At 33.9% G+C, this 23,060-nt stretch overlaps 2 protein-coding genes across 14 annotated transcripts; one reads left to right on the forward strand and one right to left on the reverse strand.

Moving 5' to 3' along the window:
• Positions 1-365: 365 nt before the first annotated feature.
• LOC146933112 (cyclin-dependent kinase G-2-like) lies at positions 366-7,737 on the forward strand. Of its 13 annotated transcripts, none has more exons than XR_015007341.1 (12): positions 366-2,464; positions 2,932-3,067; positions 3,211-3,299; positions 3,488-3,599; positions 3,680-3,786; positions 3,952-4,122; positions 4,286-4,365; positions 4,511-4,590; positions 5,467-5,549; positions 5,959-6,065; positions 6,564-6,712; positions 7,050-7,737. XR_015007341.1 is itself a non-coding variant. In XM_085704849.1 (6 exons), exons 1-6 carry the CDS (start codon positions 813-815, stop codon positions 4,049-4,051), a joined length of 2,196 nt encoding a protein of 731 aa, XP_085560975.1. In that variant the 5' UTR covers positions 366-812; the 3' UTR covers positions 4,052-4,466. The 13 variants fall into 13 exon arrangements, 1 of the variants encoding a protein (XP_085560975.1); XR_015007345.1 differs by having other exon boundaries at positions 6,659-6,712; positions 7,050-7,234; XR_015007344.1 differs by lacking the exon at positions 5,959-6,065.
• A 1,701-nt stretch (positions 7,738-9,438) lies between these two features.
• Positions 9,439-13,865, reverse strand: LOC146933113 (zinc finger CONSTANS-like protein (DUF3537)). The gene is made up of 4 exons (XM_085704851.1): positions 13,072-13,865; positions 11,720-12,151; positions 11,201-11,507; positions 9,439-10,220 (listed from the first exon to the last, which is right to left on the reverse strand). The coding sequence occupies exons 1-4, from the start codon at positions 13,540-13,542 to the stop codon at positions 10,087-10,089; spliced, it is 1,344 nt and encodes a 447-aa protein (XP_085560977.1). The 5' UTR covers positions 13,543-13,865; the 3' UTR covers positions 9,439-10,086.
• Between the last annotated feature and the right edge of the window lie 9,195 nt (positions 13,866-23,060).

Below are 23,060 nucleotides of genomic sequence, written 5' to 3' on the forward strand. Positions count from 1 at the left end.
TTCCAAAACTAGTACGTAGACCGGTGTAATACACATTGCACAATTAATTTTATGCCCTAATTATGTATAGATATTTTAAATAAAAATAAATTACTTAAGAGAATTCAAGTGAAGTTTAATTTCATTGTAAATTTTTTCACACAAGAAATTTTCACCCATAGTGTACTATTGTGCTCATAATTTAACAATCATTGTTTTTCTATTTTTGACAAAAATCTATCAATCATGGTTGATTTGTCCTATAGATATTTTTTTGAAACAATAGTATATGTTTTTTTTTTTTTTTACTTCGCGTTGCTATTTTATTTTTGAAGGGAAACCTTAAAATCTTCCAATATATATTTTTCGTGGAGCGGAATTATCGTAATTCGGAGCAGTCGATATTTTTCGTTCCTTCCTTTTCGTTATTCTCTTCTCTTTCTCCTCGAAGGTTCGATTTCTCTTTCTCTCTTAATCGCTTTTGCATCGCATAGCTTATTCAAATCGCGCTTTTTCTTTCTCTCAATTTCCCTTTCATTATCCAATTTCACCATCGGTAATCCTTTTCAATCCCCTCTCCTTTTCTCAATTTTTAGGGTTTCGATTCAAATCCAATCATTACCTTCCTACTTTAGCACCGCGTCAATTTGTCTTTTTTTTTAGGGTTTTGAATCTTACTTTTGTTCTTCAATTTTGAAATTTGGATCATTCTTTGTGTTTTGGGTTTAGGGTTCTGGTAATCAAATACAAACAAAAAAAAGCAAAAAAAAGTTTGTTGCGATTGAGGGATTAGGGTTTTCAATTATAATTTATCAATTTAGATAGATAGATTTATGGCTGCTGGCAGACATGGCAGTTACCACGAAAACGAGTTTAAGGATCACGAGTCCAATTTGGAAGTTTCAAGGCGGGGTTTTTCAAATTCGAAAGAGTATGATCCGGTTAGGAATGGGGGGAGTGGGGGCAGAGATTCCAGAGATAGGATTAGGGTGAGGCAGAAGGATGTTAGGGAGAAAGAAGTTGCTGTTATTAATGGTAATTATCGGTCATCTTCCAGCCGGAGTGATTCCGGTAGCAGTGGCAGCCTTGGTCCTCGCCGGTGTGGTTTTTCTGCGAAGTCAACCGATAGAGAGCCAGGTGAGCTTTCCAGTGAGAGTGGGTCTGATGGTGCTATTGAATCTGAATCTGGGGTGAACAGGTCTCGGTCTCCTCCTCCGCAGGAGAGGAAAAGAAAATTTTCGCCCATTGTGTGGGATCAGGATGACAAGGAAGTGAAGGGGTCATCGAAGGTTAGGGTCTCCACAACACCAGTGGCTGCTCTTCCTCCTCTGCCTCAGCTGCCAAAATCGTCTGTTCTGTCGCTAAATGCTTCTTATGATGAAGTTCAAGTGCGTTCTGTCAGGAACAGGGAAACTAGGGATGTTGAGTTGCCCACAGCATCTAAGGTTACTGTTCCTTCTCCTTCCGGATCTCAGTCCTTGTCACCGAAACAGACATGGGGTAATGATCAGGAAGCTGAGCAGCCAGAAGGTGAGGATTATGTTCCAACTCGAAATATATCTTCTTCAAGATGGGCAGCTGGAGATAACTCTCCTGTTGATGAGGGTGAGATTCTCAATGATGAGGAAATGCCTAAAAGGAAGAGGAGACTAACTCCTGAGGTTTTGGAGACTAGAGTGAGGAACAAGTTATTGAGCCCCAATGATTCTAAAATAGGTGGTTTTGAAGGTGCTCGAGCCAGATCATCTGATTCGGAAGAAAGAAGTGTTAACCATGGGAGAACGTCTAGTGGCGATGGACATCCTGGTATTGAATCAGAAAAGGATGACTATATGGACATTGATGTTCGAGGTACAAAAAGTGACACCAGTAGTCACTCAGATACAGAATCTGAAGATGACATTGATAGGCAAGAGACTCCTGAACCTCCAGCTCAACCTCAAAGAACGGTCAACATGCTTCAGGGTTGTAGAAGTGTTGATGAGTTTGAGAGACTTAACAAGATAGATGAAGGAACATACGGTGTTGTATATAGGGCCAAAGATAAGAAGACCGGGGAAGTTGTAGCATTAAAGAAGGTCAAAATGGAGAAGGAAAAAGAAGGCTTCCCGCTGACTTCTCTTAGGGAAATAAACATTCTTCTCTCCTTTCACCACCCATACATAGTTGATGTCAAGGAAGTAGTGGTTGGAAGTAGCCTTGACAGTATTTTCATGGTTATGGAATACATGGAACATGATCTTAAAGGATTAATGGAGTCAATGAAGCAACCATTTAGCCAAAGTGAAGTGAAATGCTTAATGATCCAGCTTTTAGAAGGTGTGAAGTATCTTCATGACAACTGGGTGCTTCATAGGGATTTAAAGACTTCAAACCTGCTTTTAAATAACAGGGGTGAGCTAAAAATTTGTGATTTTGGTTTGGCTCGTCAATATGGGAGTCCTTTGAAACCATATACTCACCTGGTGGTTACTCTTTGGTACAGGTGAGCTTTATTTAATTATTGCAATCTGTGTCTGTATATCTATGTATATATCTATTACATATATTGGACTAATTGATATTGCATTTGCATCATTCAGAGTGTAGTTTGATTGTTTACGTGTGAATTTGATAATTGCAGCCATGCCTGTTGCATTGAATAAAACTTAATTTTCATTTGTAATTATTCTGTAATAATAATAATTAGTAACCAAATATTAATCTTGCAAACTGGCTCCTACTAGTTACCCTTTCCTTTAGGTCAATGTTTACATACTTATCCTTCCTTTGAATGTGCAGCAATGTTTTCAACGAGCATACTTATCTGCTTCTCTTTAGTTTTTCATTGCCCTGTGTTGCTAATTTAATTAATTTTACTTGCCTTCACGTATGTGTTTAACACATTTTTTTCTGCATTCTGTTGCAGAAATAAGAGATCATTTACCTGATGGTTGTCTATATGTTTATCAGGGCACCTGAACTTCTTCTGGGGGCAAAACAGTACTCAACAGCTATTGATATGTGGTCTCTTGGTTGTATAATGGCTGAGCTATTGTCTAAGGAACCGTTGTTCAATGGAAAAACGGAATTCGATCAACTTGACAAGGTATATACCAACTGTGTTTGTCAATTATTTGGTAGAACATATGCTCTCATTTTCTCTTTCTTTTAAGTTTTGTCGTCTTGTGTCTAATCACTTCTCTATTACAGTTATTGCTGCTACATTGACGTCTGTTATTTTGTTTGCAGATTTTCAGGATACTTGGCACTCCAAATGAAACAATATGGCCAGGCTTCTCAAAATTACCTGGAGTCAAGGTCAATTTTGTCAAGCACCAGTAAGTACTCATGATTTCCTTTATTGAAGACATTGACTGTTTAATTACACTGTTCTTATTTTTCTGCCACTGTTTTCCCAGGCTTCCAACTTTGGGTGGTTTTGGTCTGACTAGCTGGCCTCCCTTGGTGACTTGTACTGTTACACAACTCTTGTAATTTCTATTAACGACCGAAATGTTCCTTTCAGGTATAATCTTCTGCGTAAAAAGTTTCCTGCCACATCATTCACTGGATCTCCAGTTCTTTCTGATTCTGGATTTGATTTGTTGAACAAGCTCCTAACTTATGACCCTGAAAAGGTAAAGTTCGCTTGTTCTTCAAGAATTAATTTGCCACAATTCACTCTAGTATTAAGAATAACACCTACTATTGTATGCAGCGGATCACGGCTGAAGCCGCTCTGAATCATGAATGGTTCCGTGAAGTTCCTCTTCCCAAGAGCAAAGAATTCATGCCTACATTTCCTGCTCAACATGCTCAGGACAGGTATTTGATCTACTGGAAAACTATTGGAGTTATTTGTTTATGAAATTTTTTAAGTAGCTTGTCCCTAGGGGGATAGAAAAGCACAGCTGTGGCAGCCGCTGTAAATTTCTGTAAGTGTTTATAGCCTTGCTCAACATTGTTTAACAAGATTCATGATGTTAACAGGCGGATGCGGAGAGTGTACAAGAGTCCAGACCCTTTAGAGGAGCAGCGACGGAAGGAGTTGCAGCAGGGTGAATTGGGGACTGGTGGAATTTTTGGTTAAGATTGGAGTTATTTAAACCTATGTCTCAATGAACATTCTAACATGCCACACAGAATGTTTGCATTGATGAGGTGAGGATATGTACTGAACGGAAGTTGCAAGCTTTGTTTGTTAGACGATCACTCCTGCTATTTTTTTAGCAGGAGCTTGTTGGTTTGAGCAGAGATGTTTTCTTTTACGTTCTGGAACCAGATTTTTTCAGGTTAACATTCTTCGTGCTTGGTCATCTTATAGAAATACATCCGCGACACTTTGCTGCTCAAGGTGTGGCATAACCTTCTGAAATTAGGAAGTCAGTGTCTGTTGAATCTCGTGTATGTAACATATTTTCATTTTAATTTTAATTTTATTGGCATATTGTAAACAAATTTTATCTGGATTTGAGTATTAAAGCAATATGGATTTTCTAGTATCAGTTATTTCTCTCCTTTTTTTTAATATTCATATTGTGTATGCAAGAGACGGTTGGTGTGAAGTGGAAGAGGGCCTTCTGTGCATTTCGTTGGAGAAAATGACATGGAAATTATTATGCATGAAAGGTAATGCATTCCTATGATATCTTGGATATTAAGGAATGAAGGTATCAAATATGTTTCTGTGTGATAGAAGGGATATAATGCCCAAAATCTAAAGTTACCCTGCTAGAAGAGAGACATTTGATATATATTGACTGGTCTTTTTTTTTTTGGAGGGGGGGGTTAAAATCCTGTGCATTTCTTCATCATAACTGCTACTCGCACAAGTTATTGATCTATTTGGAGGTCAACAATTACATTAAGTATTACGTGAACCTAGTTTTGTAGGTTATTGTTGAAGGTTCTTATGTACAAGTGAATTACCTAGAAGAATTTCAATGATTTTATTGTATAAAATTATGCACATGCTAAAAGATTTTCCCTGTAGTGTTTCTTCAAGGGTGTCAGTAATCAATGATTGTGTGAAAGGAGTCTCTTCTGTACTTGCAAGTTTGAAATTTCTCCCCAAATAATTTGTAATGTTTGCGACAATGGTGTCCGAAAACATTTGTGTGCTCTTGCGAGAGTTGTAAGGTGCTGTCTGTATTGAACTACCAATTTTTTCTTAATGCTGATCATGTTGAGGCCAAGTGGTGAATGAACAATTTTTTCTGACTATTTTCTTGGTTCTTAGTTAATCTATTTTTTTTCTCTTCATCTTTCCACTATGTTTCACTAGCATTCCTCTTCCTGTGAGAAAAAAATGTACCACTAATTTTCAGCTTGTTATCCCCATCTAGTGTGTTGTAGAACCCAAGAGTAATAACAAATTATTTATTGCCTAGTTAAAAGGAAGCAAAGAAGTTCTCTTATTATCATGTGTATTCACCGTCTGAAGATTGACGTTTGGGAACAAGGATAAGAATTCTTTTATGACTTTGTCTGCAAATGTCACTGCAGTATCAAAGCAAGCAGGTTGAGGAGGATACCAGAATATCCTAAAGTATAGGAGTTCAATTAGTTGTCCTTCAGACTCTCTAGAGGTACAATGCAAATCTTGGTTTGTCACATTGTGTTTTCATATTACTTGCATATCCATGGAATATTTGACCAGAATTGTTTGCTTTTCTATTTTGTTATTCATGCTGTATAAATTCATATGTGGTAATTCTTCATGAATGGGATATGTGGTGGTTTATTACATTTATAGCAATTCTTTAATGATATATCTTCCAGAGCAAGGCTGCAACATTGTTGTTGGGAAATGTTAGTAATTAGTTGCTAGATTAGTTTTTTCTCCTTTGTACGGGTTTGAACCCAGGACCTCCAACTCCTTACCCCTTAACTCAAATCAGTTGTGCTACCCAACCCTCCAAATCAATTGATTAGGATTTTTGTATTGTATAATTGTTATTCCTTCCTGATCTTACTCTGACCCGTTTTTTATATTAGGTCCGGTAATATATAGCTTTGCTGTGCTAAATCCATGTTCACTGTGAACAATTTCTAAATGCTACAAATGTTACATGGATTCCTGACTTGTGCACGCTTGCTACAAGGTACCAAAATTGAGTAATTTACAAGACACCAAAATTCCCGGTTCTTATGTTCTGACTTTCGATGGGAAACTAAATGTCTCCACCTTCCAGTTGTGTCTAATACTTTACCATTATGGAGATTGTTAAATGTCTGATGTTATAATATGCTGTCAAGTCTGGTCGTAAAGTAGGTCTTATTGTGTCCACAATGGTGAAAGGTGAGTATTTTTCTGTAATGAAAACTTGCTCTTATCAGAATTAAATATATATATATATATATATATATATATATATATATATATATTTTATCTATGGTCAACCCACCCATGTTTTTTTCCTTGAGGCTTCAATTATCTGTTACTCCCAATGATGGGAATTTTATATTCAACTACTGGCACATCAGTCTTTTTCTTGTTCTGCAGTTTAGTATTGAGGTGGGGGATTTCTCCCTTTTTCACACATAATTTGGCTTTAGACATACAACCCAAAAGTAAATTGTTTGGTGTTTTTCTGCTGTAGAATGTTTCTCAGCCTAGTTGTCGCAAGTTCGGAATAGTTGGGTCGGGTGCATCTTTATGATTCTCACACAATTGAGATTCTATTAATTCACACAGCTGCGAGATGGGATTGCTAAGAGATGTAAAGCATCCACACTGATGGACTATACAGTAAGCATATCCTGGGTTTTTTTAACCTTTCACGCGGTAGCATTAGGCAGGTTGTGAACATGAAATTTTGCAGTTTGGGGTAAGGTTTTTGTATTTGACATGTTCCCATTTATGCTCAATTGGTGGATGTGATGTGCAATCAATTTTACTTGCTACAATAGCAATGGGTTGCATGCGATCACGTCAAAGGCTATTTGAAAACGATTTAAATGGAATTTGGCTATTATCTAGGAACTTCTAAGAGATATTTCAAATCTTTGTGATGCTGAGAAAAATGTTGTTTAAGTTTGCTTGATCTTGTCTTAAGGTGTTTCTCATGGTTGATTTTAATCATTAGGGTGGAATGTGTGGGTATCACCTACACAATCGGAGGCACTCCTTAACCCAAATGTTGGTTCACCATCTCTTTGCCATTTAAATGAGTGGTAGTGTTGCGTAGGGTAAAACCTTATAGGTGTATTTTGCTAATTAACAATCTAAGTTGGGGTTAGAAGACCATAATAAAATTGATAATTGTTGCAAGTCTGCATCTCAAATGCGATTGGATATTGAAGCTTATGTGAGGCACATTGGTGTTTTAGTATATTGGTTATTAATTTTTTTTTTTTTTTTTGTATTTTAGAAAGAAAAAAAAAGGTTAACGGCTTATGTTATGTTTTGTTCAAGCCCCATCACTTCTTCCGTTGCTAAAGGCAATGCAACCTACAATTGAACATGGACTGAAGAAGTGATGGGGATTGAATTCTTCCGTTGCTAAAGGCAATGCAACCTACAATTGAACATGAACTGAAGAAGTGATGGGGATTGAACTGTAAATGGTAGCCACACTAGCGCTGTTTTAGGTCTGATTAGGCTGGTAGTTGGTTGAGTTGTACGGTTTACTTGGCCATTTTGGCGGGTTTGGTGTGATTGAGTTCATAATACACATCGCCATTTTTGTTAGGTCCTGCAATGTCATCTATACAGCGTTCAATCTATTATTGACGTTGAATATACGACATTTATAAAAAGTGGTTAGTTCGCAATGCTGCTACAATAAATTTCATATATTTGTAACAATCGTGAAAATAACTCTTGATGTTGCAACATTACGGTGCAAATACTATTTAAGAACATGACCAGTTTTACAATATGACATGTTACTCTGCTGTCTCAAAATAATAGTCGTTTAAAGTTACACACGATTTTTCTTGTCTAAGGTTTGTGCACCATTTTTAAGTAAATGATTAATTGTGTTAATTTCAATGATAAAATTAGTATCATTTACTAAAATACTTTTATTAATTGTAGTTAATGGAGTAATTAATTTGGATGAAGTTCAATAAATTAAAGTATAGTAGTGGAAAAATAACAAATGATATTGGTATTTTAAAGTGACAATTATTTTGAGACAAAAAAAGTTCAAAAGGATGATTATTTTGAGACGAATGGAGTAGTTATATAAGAAAAAGTAAAAACAAGAGAAAAAAGATTAATTTTTTTCCGAATCAATTGTACAAGCATATGTAGTTTTTTCTTTAATATGTAACAATTGAGATTATGAGCTATTTCGACGAAGTGGAGTTACGAAAATAGCAAGAAAGACGTGGAAAGTAGTCTCGGTGATGTTTAAAAAGGGATTCACAGAGGAGTGTTCCTTAAACGATCAGTAGTAGCAGGGGATTAATTTTTTTCCGAATCAATTGTACAAGCATATGTAGTTTTTTCTTTAATATGTAACAATTGAGATTATGAGCTATTTCGACGAAGTGGAGTTACGAAAATAGCAAGAAAGACGTGGAAAGTAGTCTCGGTGATGTTTAAAAAGGGATTCACAGAGGAGTGTTCCTTAAACGATCAGTAGTAGCAGGGGATTTAAAAAGAACTAGAGAAGCATTTGTTTTAACTTAAAAAAATAATTGTCCTTGAAAAAAAAATCCAGAGATGTTTTTAAAATACTAAAGTAAATTTCCAGCTAAATATTGTCACAAAAATCTTTTCGTTTTTTTCAAAATATATCCAACTCCGGCTAAATATTCTTTTTTTTTTTTTGTTTGGAATAGCTTTTCTAAAAAATATATAATTTTCTTTTAAATAAAATAATTACTTCGACAGTATTGCATTAATTTGTTATAACTTTTTCAAAAAATGTATCTATCTAAAAAAATTAGAAAGCAATTTCAAATGAAAAGTTAAGAATAGTTTCTCAAAAGGGAAAGTAAGTGTAAAGATTGAGATAATTTTAGAAAAAAACTATGTTTTATGCAGTTGCATTCAAACAAATTAAATGATTATTTTTTAAAGCGCTTTTTTATTACAATAATCAAACCTGAAATATGTTTTTTCTTAATAAAATCATATATAAACTCTAGATTATTTAATGTCAAAGTCATATTTTTTAATCAATAACAAAAGGGCCTTAAAATTTTGCTCAAATATCATTTTTCTGAAGAAAAAAAAATATGCTCAATTAAAGAAAGATAAACCATGTTTTGATAACCAACTTAATTTGCACATTATAAGTGCTTGTCATGATAACATAAAATCATTTTCATTTTTTGACAAGATAAAATCATTTTCATTTAAGTTATAAGTTTTTATAAGCTATTTTAGAGTCTTATGAAAATAAGCTGAAAACATTAAGTTCTTTCAAACAATTTCAGGTCTTTATGTCAGTAGATAAATTCAAATAAGTACTCTAAACAAGCACATTGTATCGAGCTTGTACGATTTTGAACTAGTAAACCTTGAAAAAACTGTGGTAATATTTGGAATGGAGTAAATACATATGTCACTGGCTGTAAATAAGCTGTAGGCTAACTTCTGCCGTATCAGCAGCTAAACAATCTCATGATTTTTTTAGCATATTTACATTGGTATCATGTAATAGAAAATTTGGGTTCAACTTCCACATCATTCTAGCTGAAATTCGTAGTGAGGTATGATCAGAAGAATGCTCTGATCATTTCACATCAGATGTGATTGTACAAACCTTAGGTTATGAATCTGAACAACGGGTATGACTGCTTTGAAAAATTGTAATCCTGGCAGATAGAACAGAAAACTGCAGGGCTTGTACACACTGAAAAATGGAACAGATGCAAACTAGAAATCATAACATCGATGAAGATGAAATACATTGATGAGAAGAATGAAAATCTTGGACAGATTTTTTGGAGACATCTGCAGTGGCGTGGCAAAAAACTTAAGGTCCACGACTGACAAGGAGCCTTTGTTCTCTCCTTCTACCTCTGTATGCATGTAACATTCTGGCACGTCTACCAAATTCAGCAAACTTGATTGTGAGGAAGAATTAGGGTTATACAAGGGGGTTTCAATCAAATTTAGCAGACTTGGTGACCAAAAGAGTTCTTGGTATTGGCGAGTAAATTTTATCAAGACATCAGTGTCTGACCTAGAACAAATGTAACCAGACTTAACTCAAGGAAAAAAATTGTGTTGACAAGAGATCGGTCCACTGTCCATCCAAATATAGTGATTCCTCCCGGATTTGACTGCAAATACATCACTGCATATTCAAAAGAAACCAATAACGATGAGATCCCTGCATACATGTACATGCTAACAACCTGAATTCAAGTGTTTCATGTGATTACATTGACCGACAAAGATCAATTTGGATAACAAATGAAGTCATAACACACACCTAAACAAGAGAAATTCAGAGAACCAATCTCAATATAAATGAGAAATCTTACTTTTGGCAAATGGTGATTTATCCATGTGTAAAGCGAAACTTTTTCAATATATTTTCTAAAGTAATGACAGGTTTCTTACCCACTACATATTACATATGGAAGATGTCTCCAAACCTAATTTGCTAATTAAATTAGGGAGTATCATAAATAAATTTCTGTATGGCCTGTGATAATGAAATGAAATAACCATATGCAGGAAATTTTGGTCCATGAAAATTAGGGAAAAATAGGACAGATGTACATCAGTCGGAAATTACATGACAAATGTATCCCTTATGCAAAGAATTTTTGAAAAGAAAAACTTAAAAGGTTTTAAAATCCCGCCTTCTTTAGCTGGACTAAATGTTAAAACTCTACCTTGTATGTGAAACATAAAAGGTTTTAGGACATAGGAAATTTGGAATCATAAACTAATTAAATCCAAAACAGTAGCCTTCAAAAAAAAAAAAAATTCAAAACAGCACTTCCTAATTCTTACACCTACGCTATCTAAAGAATTGCACGTCACATTATCAGATTATTTTAGGCTCAACCAGTATAAAAAAGTATAGGCTTGCACTGCAGAAGTAAATAGAGGTTGTCTTTGTGCATTTTAAGTAGCTTGGAATTATGCAAGAATTTTTTTTCTCACTTCTCTGCATAGTCAGTAAGCGGGAAAAAAAAATGTATAAAGCTTACTACCTGCAGTGAAAGTGCAGTACTTAATTGGAATTTCTATATTTTTGCCATTAACTAGAAGAACATGTAAAAATTCATAAGTATTCAAACAGAAGGTGGTTTGTTTACGTACCAAACGCTTGCCTCTTATGATGTGAGGACATATAAGAAATCAACTGGGTATTTACAGCCATTCCTCCAAAATCCAACGACTCCAGATCACTTTCAGAATAGTCTAAATGTATTGAGTTTAAATGGTTTGCAACCTCAAGGCTCCCTGCACTCGCGGAGCTTCGCATTTGTGAAGTATCAGAAGATGCGCATGTTGCTATTGCATGCCACCGGCTTGCAAGCGAAACAACGCCTTGAGCTCTATGAGATATTCTTGTCGCTGCGTGAAGACAAATAATGATGCCAACCACCTGAACAAGTGTGGATACCTGGGTAAAAATAAATACAAAAACAGGAACATTCAATCCATGAACCTTGAAAGCATTAAATGTTAACAAAAGGCAGAAACAACAATGAAAAAGCTTTGTATGAAAATGAACATAGAACACAGCTTGAGAACATGATAGCTTTGTATCGATTTAAATGAACTAATTCTTTCAATTTAAATGCATAAACAACGTAAACATAGAGTATAACTTACAGCAAAATCTCCACCGTTTACCATGGTAATCATATCACGATATCCTGTGATCTGCAACAGAGTCACAACTTGGCTAACAGTGACAACCAAGAACTCCAGAAGAAGATAGACTCGGAACCTATGACTTATCTTGGAAAGATGATAGCGCAACCGCATGTGCTCCTCCAAAAACACTAACACATCACTCTCCCTTTCCAAGAGCTTCCCATAATCATCGAAGTGGATGACTTGCAAATTACAGACCAAGTGAAACATAATGCAGGCTGTCAGAGAGATTGCACTGACATATGTCCAAGATACAATCAAAGCTATAAAAATAGCAATCGAGAACCCCCACGACCCATGTTGTATATATGAAATGCGAATGATTTCTCGCACCGTCTTAAGAAGGAAACACGGAAATACCCACAGAATGAACAGGCGCAAAGATCCCTAAAAATTTAGATGGAGGACGGTTAAATTTCAGTTGTAATATCTAAACAAGTCCACAAAATTGAAAAGGGAAAGACTTGAAAACATAACAGACTTATCTTTCTTTTGACTTAATTGCAATTCTGTGGTCATCACAGTTTCAATTGCTTAAATAATGCGATATGCCTATAGCCCTATACTATTCTAGTCAAGCAAAATCCAACATTAATGTTCTGTTCTATTGCTAATAGATGGATTTAACTCCTCTAAACTCTAAAGTGTGTAGTTACTAGTTAGTAAAGTGAGAAAATCAAGTATTTACATGTACAACTAACGTCAATCATTGATTTGTTCATCAATAATTGACAATATTCTCTTTACTTTATAAGTGAGTTGCTAACTTACAAAAACCAGATCCTAGATAGAAGGTGTTGACTTGGAACACAATTTTTGACATGACAAGAGTACGAAAATAAATGAAACTTTCCAATTTGACGGTCCTTCAATTGTATTTTTGAATTTCTGTTTACAATGATCTCAAAATTTGTAGTTACTCTTGAGTCTTGCCACCTCAAAAATCTTGATCAGAATTAGTTATTGAACTAAGGGAAGATTAACATTCATCCTAAATTTAGACAATTGAAACTGCACAGATAAAAAATAACACATTCTGCAATTGATTTGGATTCCAACACATTTATCGATTTTGGCCGTCTGATCTCAAATCATTGATCAATTAATGCGTGTAAGTGTGTAATTTTAAATGAAGAGAATCCAAATCCAAAAAAATGGCAACAAGTTATGATGTTTATTTTTAGCACAAGACATATATAGTAAACCCTAAATAGGTAAAATAACAAAAACATTTCCATATTTGTTTGAATCTAAACAACAAGACAAGAAAAAACAGGCACCAACGTGGCAAATGATGATTGGCTTACCGAAATCTGGTTAACATAATCACGATGGAAACAAGCAACATGTCCGGTATAACGGTCAACGAACAGAAACCTCCTGAGTCCATATTTTTGCAAACAGTGCGAAAGACAGAGCAACGAAACAGCGGCGAGACTCGCCTGAAACGCCACGATCACCATCTCGCAACCGAGTAATTCGTACTTTTCGCACTCTGAACAGTCGCCCATCCATAGCGCCACCAGTGGAACCGCCACTCCTAATGTGAAGAAACCGGACCAGCAAATTATAGAGGATAGAATTGAACGTGGATTGAACCCTAAGATGTTTAGAAACAATTCCAAACGTGCAAGGCTTTTATCTACTTCGGTTTCATCACTTTCGTCGCTTTTGTTATTAGTTTCTTCGTGTTCGTGTTGGTGATTCGTGTTTGAAGTTAGAAGAGGGGTTTGAGTTTCTGTGTTGGGTTCCTCTGTTCGTATTTGGAGATTCGTCATTTTCTTCGGTTTGTATATTGATCAAATACTAGTATTTGAGTGAAAGCAAAGGTTAGGACTTAGGAGAATTTGTGAGATTGCTGAAATATGAAGCACAGTGGTTTGGTTTGAAATAATAAAATTGAAAGTTGGTGGGTGGTGGTGTGGGAAATGGGGCATTTATTGTTTGTTCCCTAACCTTTCTTTTTAGAGAATGAAATGCAGTTGCCTGTCATTGGATTTCATATAATAATAGTAACACAGAGGTTACTTATGCAAGTGACATAGCCCGTATAAAGAGGCAAGATAATGTCCCTTCCTTTAGAACAGAGAAAACAAAAATTAATCTGATTCTTGCCTCTGCCTCTCTGAAAAGTAAATCTGATTTATCTCTGAAAAGCTTTCACCCATTTTTGATTGATTTAGAATTAATCATTAGTGAGACTGTGATTTTACTTTTAAATAAACGAGTCTTGCTAACAAATAATTAAGGATTTAAAAATGAAAATAATATATTGGTTAAATTGCATTTTTCGTCCTTTAAAATGTAGAGATTTTGACCCTCTATTAAAAAAAATGGCAAAAGTGATCATCCTTATTTAGGAAAATATGTTCTTTTGACCCCTAACATAAGGGAAATATGATCTTTTGACCCCTTATCTTCTCAAAAAGTTGCGATTATGGCCTCTGTTTGGGGACACGTGGCGTCTTCTCAACAATTTTAGAACGAAAGGGGCCAAAATTGCCATTTTTTAAATAGGAGCCAAAATCACAACATTTTGAAGCTTAGGAGGCAAAAAGTACCGTTTAGCCTAATAAATTTTATGTAAAAAAATTATTTTTTAAACTTTTAATGTGTTGAATGCATTATTCTTAAAGACATAATTTCTTCTTTAAATTTTTTAATTAGTATCCTTAAAGTGCATTTCTCTTAAATAAAAAGTAAATTGAATGTAAAGTGATTTAAGTTTAAATAAATGGGCTTTCCTAACGAATGTTCTAATGACACTCTTTAAGAAATTTTAATTAAGAAAAAGTGCATTGAAAAAGTAAAATAATTTATTTTTCAATGCATTGACTTCAACAATTTCTATAAAAAAAATTACTATTTAAGGTTGTTAAAAAGTGTTTTAAACACACTCGTTAGCATTTCCATAAATATATTTATGTAAAAGGAAATCTAGTAATAAATCTAAGATTTTTTTTTTTTGACAAAAGTAATAAATCTAAGATTAAAATCAATTGTGAAAAGTAAAGATGGTAAATTTTAGCTTCAAATCCAATTAATTATACAAGGAAAATCTCCTTTCAAATCATTGAAACGTGATAAAATCAAGGGTTTTGCTAACTTGTGTTTCAATGACATGTTAAGTCTGTCTAATATTAGGTGTCATTTTTAAATTTTACACGGTTATTAAGAGAACGATTAATAATGTTAATTTTAATAGTAAAATGTGTATCATTTACTAAAACATCATTATTATGTGATAAATAAAGCTATATCAATGGAAGAAAATAATAAATAATATATTGATATTATAAAAAGACAAATAATTTATGATAAAGAAAATTAAAAAAAGATGACACCTAGTTATAAACGATACCAATTTTCCTTTGATAAAAGTTAAAAACAATACTTTAACTTTTAAAAAGTTCAGTGCACAACTTTTAAAACAAATTTTTAGAATTATTTTTGAACCTCCAAAATTTAAACCAAACATATGCTAAATATATCTGACTTTATTTTCATATATCACATCTGACGTATTTGATTTAAGGTTTGTTTAACATACATTAAATTTTGTTGATTAAACATTCTTTTAGTTATAGAATTATAGGATGTAATTTTAAAATCATTTTTGATTGATTGCGATCAATTTGCTAACAATATAACGGTGTATAAAAATTAAACTCTTATTAAATTCTTTTAGAGTACCTACTTTTAATAAATGTAATTAAATCTAGGGTTAATTATGTTTCTAGTCCCTATAAAATAGCGACCTTGTAAGTTTAGTCCCTACTTAATTTTAATAGCATTTTTAGTCCCTATAAAAAAAATTTACTTATAATTTTAGTCCCTGCTAAAACAAAGTTTGATTAATTATCCTTAAACTCTTAAATTTTTGAACGATTTTTTTGAGACAAGATTAGAACACTATGAAAGGTTCGTTTACTAAAATTTAGAATTTTCTGACATGAAATGAATTAAATATGAATTTTTTAAAACGACAAAAGTTAAAGATAAAAAGTAATAAAATCTGGATGTAGAAATCAAATTTTGCGATAATTTTTTGCGGACGAACTTTTAGTAATGTTCTAAACATGTCTGCAAAAAATTGTTCAAAAATTTAAGAGTTTAAGCATAAATTAAACAAATTTGAATTGAGTAGGGACTAATACTCAGTGCAGAAAAACAAAACTAGGGACTAAAAATGCTATTAAAATTAAGTAGGGACTAAACTTACAAGGTCGCTATTTTATAGGGGCTAGAAACATAATTAACCCTTAAATCTAATATATTATATATGATGACAAGACATAAGGAGATTGTATTTCTCTTTCCTCAATGAAGTACACATGTATTCTTTATTGGAAAATGCTAGATATCAAGAATGGATTTTCTTGATGAATTCAAGAATGACATGGCAGAATAATCACCTTAGATTTTAATCTTATTTATTAAAGTTTCATAAAAAAAAAAAAAAAATACATAACACCCACCACCCCATGATTTCCGGCAGGCTGAGATTTTATTGGCTAACATTAATTTCGGGACAACTTCTTGATAAAATTTTTCTTGATAAATAGCATTGCTCTTCTTTATTATACATATTTGGAGAGTTGAAGAAAGTTTACGGCATGCATTCTTTTTTCTTTATTTTTTTTGAACGGGTAGATATTTCATTCATTGATAGCTAAATAGTTAGTGATTTAAACATGTGTAAAAAAGTGCCCACTATCAAGGACAAGCACATAATTAACGTAAAATCCTACAAATACATCATTAAACACAAGACTTGCTCCTGACTTATGCATCTAACTGATCATGATTACATAGCTTAGCTAAGAACGAATACCCACATCAGAGGGGCATCAAGGACCCTTCAAAGTACAACAATTAGGGATGGGAATATGCTAGGCCGAGCTAGGCTTTGTAAGGCCTAAGTCTGGCCTGCGGCCCGTCATATGCTTACTTTTTAGGCCTAAGCTTGGCCTTCTGAAATCCTGATACGACCTACTAGCCTGTTTAAAAGCCTATATCTTATGAACATATTTAAATAAGCAATGTCATCTAAGTTTAAATGGACTAGCAAACTAATAGTTCAATTATATTAAACTCTCTTTTGATAATCAACACAAGGTTTTAGGGAATTCGACTATATATTGTATCATATTTCTATTCTAGTTTATAATAATACATTTATATATGCAAAAAATTAATGTATACTAATAAAGCTTAAATTATTGAATAATAAATAATATTATTCATACTACTTAAATAGGCCGACCTAATAGGCTTAAGAGGTCTGTGGCCTGGCCTTTTAAGTTAAATAGGCTTAAAAAAAAGTCTAGACCTTCTCTATTTAAGAAAAAAGTCTAACATATCGTAGGCTAGGTCTGGCCTATTCTCATCCCTAAGAACAATCTCAACATAAAAACCTAATAAAAAAGAAAAATAAAACACCGGCAGAGATAAAACATAAACAACAACAAAGGAGGCCTTTGAATGTACATTTTTTTTAGAGTGTTGGACCGCAATTTATGCATTAGTTAGATGTCTTTGGTGGCCTTTCAAATGATCCTATATACCATGTAAATCAATTAAGTGGTTTACAGGTCTCTAAAAACATGTTCAAATGATGTTTTCGGGTAATCTGACTGCTTTTATTTGGGTGAAATGGAGTGAATGTAACAACCAAAATTTTGGTCAAAAGGTATCAAAATTGTCTCTTATGGTTGAAAAAATCAAGATTCACGTGTGGTACAGGCTAAAATCAAATCTAAGATGTTTTAGTTTATCATCCTCTCAACTGATATAATCCAATTTTTAATGCTAAATAAAGGCGGTGGCAAGTGAGTGATGCATTTAACACAAGATGGCTTCGGTTTTCACTTTTCAATTCATTTATTTATTTATTATTCAAGATCACTTACCAGTTTTTTTTTCTAACAAACTAAAATGAGATATAATATTAACACCAATGATTCACCCCGCACAAGGTGTGCAAGGGGAAAACCATCCAAAAGTATTTACAAGATCAAGGTGTCAAAACAAAGAAACACCACCAAAACAACACAAATTACAAATGGACTCCCATACAAAGAAGCGGATTTGTCCACCAATCATGATAACTATAGCTAAAAGTCACCTGTTTTGATTTCAACCATAAGAAGAAATTTAATTTGACCTGTTCTACAAGGACAGAAGGATTAGATACCGTATTTTGGAACACACGGTTGTTCATTTCCTTCCGAAGCACCCAAACAGAGCCAAACCAAATTAATTTCAAATAGGTATGAGTGAATCTAGGCATCCCCGCCATAGAAGTGAATTGTATAAAATGTTGTCTAATGTCACTAGGAGAAACCGAATAAATATTTAACCAACGGCAAACAAGAGTCCAAAGAGAGCTGAAAGTGTCACAATATAAGAACAAATGATTTGCTGTTTCCAAACCTCCACAACCTGAGATGCAAACCATATCTATAGGTTGAATGACATGCCTCCGCACCAAATTGTCTTTTGTAGGAAGTCTATTGCGAAGATCACTTACTAGTTACTACAAGTAGTTAGGTTGGTTGGCCATGTTTGAATACTTTTCTCTACATATCTATCAAAAGGCAACGTGTGTCAGATTAGTAAGTTTACAGTTATTGTTGCAACATGAAAAGTGGTCCTGCTCCCTACTCAAACAAACGAAAATGACATTTTTGACGTTGAGATGTTGAATAGCCTATTTGGTTTGGAATTTAGATTTTGTTCCAAGCAAACACCACAATTCTCACATGGTTGTGGGTGATATTTTTTTACCTCCTTGTTGGTGATTTAACACTCACATATTCAAAAATATCATTTATCTCACATGTTCCTGAAAAAAAAAAAAAAATCATTTATCTCACATTCCCGTATGCTTTTGACAAAGCTAATAGCTTGCTTAGTGACATGATTTAACACGCTTCACGTCTAAAATTTGGAGGTGTGGTATTCCAGTATTGTATGCACGTTTCCAAATTGCACTTTAATATGTCGTTATTTGTAATATAATCATCTATCTAATTAGCATTGAGCTGCAAAATAGAAAATATAGCAGTGTGTCCTACCGAATACAAAAAACCAACTATAGGTGATGCTGTAACAAAAAAAATATTAGGGATAGACGTATGTCAATTGCAAATATGTTTAACCAACTAGTTAAAATTCACCCAAATTGTATTTCTTTTATAGTCTTTCCAATTTAATTTAATTTAATTTTGCATGCAAGCAGTTAAGAACACTTGCTGGGAAATGCTAATGTTTAACACGGATTCAGATTCCTTGCAACCAATAGAAATAAGGATAATGTTTAACGAGTTCAATAAAGTTAGAGACTTAATTACAATTTAGGTACGAATACAAGAATTCCGTCACCATATAGTTTCAATTGCTTAAATAAGTCTCTATAGCCTATGTTGAAATATACTCCCTCGGTTTCAAAATGAGTGTCGCTTTAGCCAATTGCACACAGATTAAGGAATGAAATAAAGTAGTCAAATGTCATAGCAATTTTACCAAATTATCCTAATCAACTATTGGTTTGTTTTTCATTAAAGAAAAAATAATACTTTGGAAGTAATGTAACATAGTATTAATTGAAGGGTAGAATTGAAAAGAAAAAGTTATTATTGCATTGGAAATGTAAAGTGACATTCATTTTGAAACAAATTTTTTTGGCTAAAGCGACACTCATTTTGAAACGGATGGAGTAGTAGTTATACTCATGCCTATGTTGAAATATAGTAGTTATACTCATTTTAGAGTTAGTTAAGGGTACTAGTGTAGTCACTATATAAGTCACAAATTGACTCTTTTGTAACTCTCTTTCACTTTTGTATCTCTTCAACTATTATCAATACAATAATATTCTAAGCTTTTTCTCTCCACTTTCATGGATGCCATGTTTCTCTATATGGTATCAGAGCAAATATGGTATCCACCTTGAACAATTTTCCGCTGCATTTTCCAGAGAAAATATACTTTTCTCATCTTCATTTTCTCGATTCTTTTCTTGTATGTTTTTCCCTTTCCGTTCTTGATTTGTTCGATCGCTTTTGGTTTTTCGATCCGTATCTCAATCTCATATGATTCTTTTACATCATTTTCTTTGTTCGATCCACATTTCTCAGTTTGTGATTTCTTCGCGATTCCGTTTGCGTCTTTTCCCCCAATTTCTAGGGTTTCAGATTCATTTCGATTTTGTTCTCTTCATCTTATTAATCCCAATTTCTAAGGTTCAAATAATGTTTCTGATTTCTTGCTATTCGAATTACAATTCACGTTCGATTTGCGATTATGTTTTTATCGTAATTCATGTTTTCCCACAAATTCTAGGGTTTGCGATTTCAATTCCCATCGCATCTCAGTTTATTGAGTCATTCCAGTCCATGATTCTTTGATTCCTCCTCGTTTTTGCTTTGTTCGATTCAGTTTTTCCATTCGATTCATTTACCATTTCTACTCAATTCCAATTTTCGTTTTAGACCTTCATTTCATAATCGCAAACTGATTCTCACAAATTGGTATGGTTCCGGTGCTTCTGGTTTTGCTCAAAAAGGGAGTAACCTCCTTTTTGTTCGGTTGATCGAAAATGCTGCAATTTGAGTTCGACGATGTCGATCGTGGCTTGTCGATGAGTTTGTAGCTGCGAGAGTTGTTGTTGCATATATAGTTTTCTTGTTCACTATGGCGGAGCTTGGATGATAATCCTTGAGTTGTTGCTGCTGCAAAGTCTGAGTTTGGTTTTGATCTGCTTCAACTGTGTGATTACACATTGGTATTTCACTTACTCTTGCTTCAATTGTGCGATAGTTACCCTATAATGTTACTATTCTCTCGTCTATTTTGCTTGCATGCTGCAGTTTTGTTGTTGCTTGCAAAGCTCACGTTGGGAATTACTACTCTTTCAAGATAATATTGGTTTCTTTTTACAAGTGGTAGCATCCATTGGTTTGTTCTTCTTGCATTATTGGAGTTACCCTTTATGGACATATTGGTGATTAAAGGTCAAATGTGACACACTGTGATATTGCTTCCTCTATGATAAGTGGTAAAGTTTTTCATATTGGTTGTTATTAGCTCATTGGATCCTTTTTAGAGCTGGTTCCTTTTTGGAAATGTTGAGTATTGTTGGGGTTGTTCACTTGCTGCATGTTTATAGAAGAGTGTTTGGTTTGTTTGCAAGCAACATTCTCATATGAAGATAGAAGATTTTTTTAGCTGGATTTTATGTTGGTTGTGTTTGGTTTTGCTGCTGCAAGTGCACATATATGGATATAGAAGAGTTACAGATTAGTGCCTTCTTCATATTTTGGTGTGGTCTTATGTTTCCATTTTGTTAGTTGAAAATACCATGAATTAATCTTTGATCAACTCGTTTGGCACATTCTTCACATGTCATATCGGTTTCTTTCTTGTGATCATGGCAAAGTTAGAGCCCTATGTACACTGTGCTTTGGTTACTTGCATATTAGTTGTTGTTCTGCCATGTTTTTACATGTTGCATTTGATTGTCTCCTTTTTATTGATTAGCTGGTTTTTTTTTATGTGCTATCCACCTTGAGCACAATCTGAGTATTGATGCTTCACTCTATAGCCATCAACCATGCTCTCTTGCTTACTCTCTGATGTTAATTGTTGAGTCCTCTGATGTACTAAGTACCTTTTAGCACAACTTGAGTATTGTGCACCACATTGTAGCCATCAAGACCTTTTAACATTCATTTTTTCTTCTCTTTGCTTACTTTCTGATGTTAATTGTTGAGTCCTCTGATGTGCTAACTACCTTTTAGCAAAACTTGAGTATTGTGCATCACTTTATAGCCATCAAGACCTTTAACATTTTTTTTCTTCTTCTCTTTGGCTTCTACCTATGGTAGTTAAGCATTTTCCCCTTTGTTGGCCTTATTGGTGTTAGCTTCTGTTAAGTGGTTAAGCCTTGAGTTGTGGCTTCTGCTTAATGGTTAAGCATTTCTCTCTATATGGTTTTCTTTTATTGTTTTTCTGCCAGACTTTGGACATTGTTTGGATCTGGTTTTATGGTGCATTTCTTACTCCTATACTGTGTTGGAGGAGTTATATGGACAAGGTTTTCTACTGATGTTAGCTTTTGGTTGTTTATGAGTGCTATGTTTGTCTTGTCTGCACCATTGATACCTTCCTGTTATGGAGTGGCTGTTAATACTTGCTGGAAGTTTGTTTTTCTCCTATGCATTTGAAGTGTTATTGAGGTTATCCATCTGCTGGAAAGTTGTTTTGGTTAGTAGCTGGTCTGCAGGTTCCTTGTATGAAGAATGAAGAGCAAATTCTGTTTGAAAGCTTTCTCTTATGGTTTGAAGTTTGTATTGGTCACATTTTTTTTTTCTGTTTGGTGTTAACTTTGTAATTCAAACTCAAGCTAAGAATTCTCTTACCTTGAGTTTGAGGGAGGTTGTTGAAATATAGTAGTTATACTCATTTTAGAGTTAGTTAAGGGTACTAGTGTAGTCACTATATAAGTCACAAGTTGACTCTTTTGTAACTCTCTTTCACTTTTGTATCTCTTCAACTATTATCAATACAATAATATTCTAAGCTTTTTCTCTCCACTTTCATGGATGCCATGTTTCTCAACAACCTATTCTATTCTTCTTTGTTTTATTTACTTATTTATAGTTATGATTGAAACATAATTGTTGATTCTGTTGGGTCAAAACTAAACATTGTCGAGTCTTTTGTTAAATTGAAATTAAATATTGTTGAAACTTCATTTGGTGTGAAACCAAACGTTGATTCTAAAGATAATATTGTTGGTTCTGGTGTTTCCAAACTTAGTGATAATGAAGTAGATATGACCCCTTACTTTTTCACTAAAAAGGAATGAAAACTTAGAGATGATATAATTAATTGGATTCGTCAGCAAGCAACAAAGACGAGATTCAAGTGTGTCTAGACACTAGACATGCGATTCAACAAACGATAGTTAATTGTTGTTGGAGGTATTATGGTCAATTCAAGGTATCTGTGAGTAAATACTAGGAGTGTAAAGATCAATTTTCTTTAGTTGTTAGTTTGGTTGGCCCATGTTTAAAATTATATCTACATATCTTTCCAAAGGCAACAGATTGCTCTTTATGTCCTACCATTTGCTCACAAACACCTCAAACTTTCAAAAACACCCCAAACGATAATGAACTATTGCTCTCCTATGAAGGTTAGCTAACTAATGCCGTTCAACTCAACACAAAATATATTTAGGAGAAATGATATTTGTACAACCACTTAACCAACAACCATTCCAACAAAA

The sequence above is a fragment of the Medicago sativa genome, chromosome 4 (assembly GCF_051527215.1).
Source record: "Medicago sativa cultivar Bolivia chromosome 4, Bolivia_mono, whole genome shotgun sequence".
Taxonomy (NCBI): Eukaryota; Viridiplantae; Streptophyta; class Magnoliopsida; order Fabales; family Fabaceae; genus Medicago; species Medicago sativa.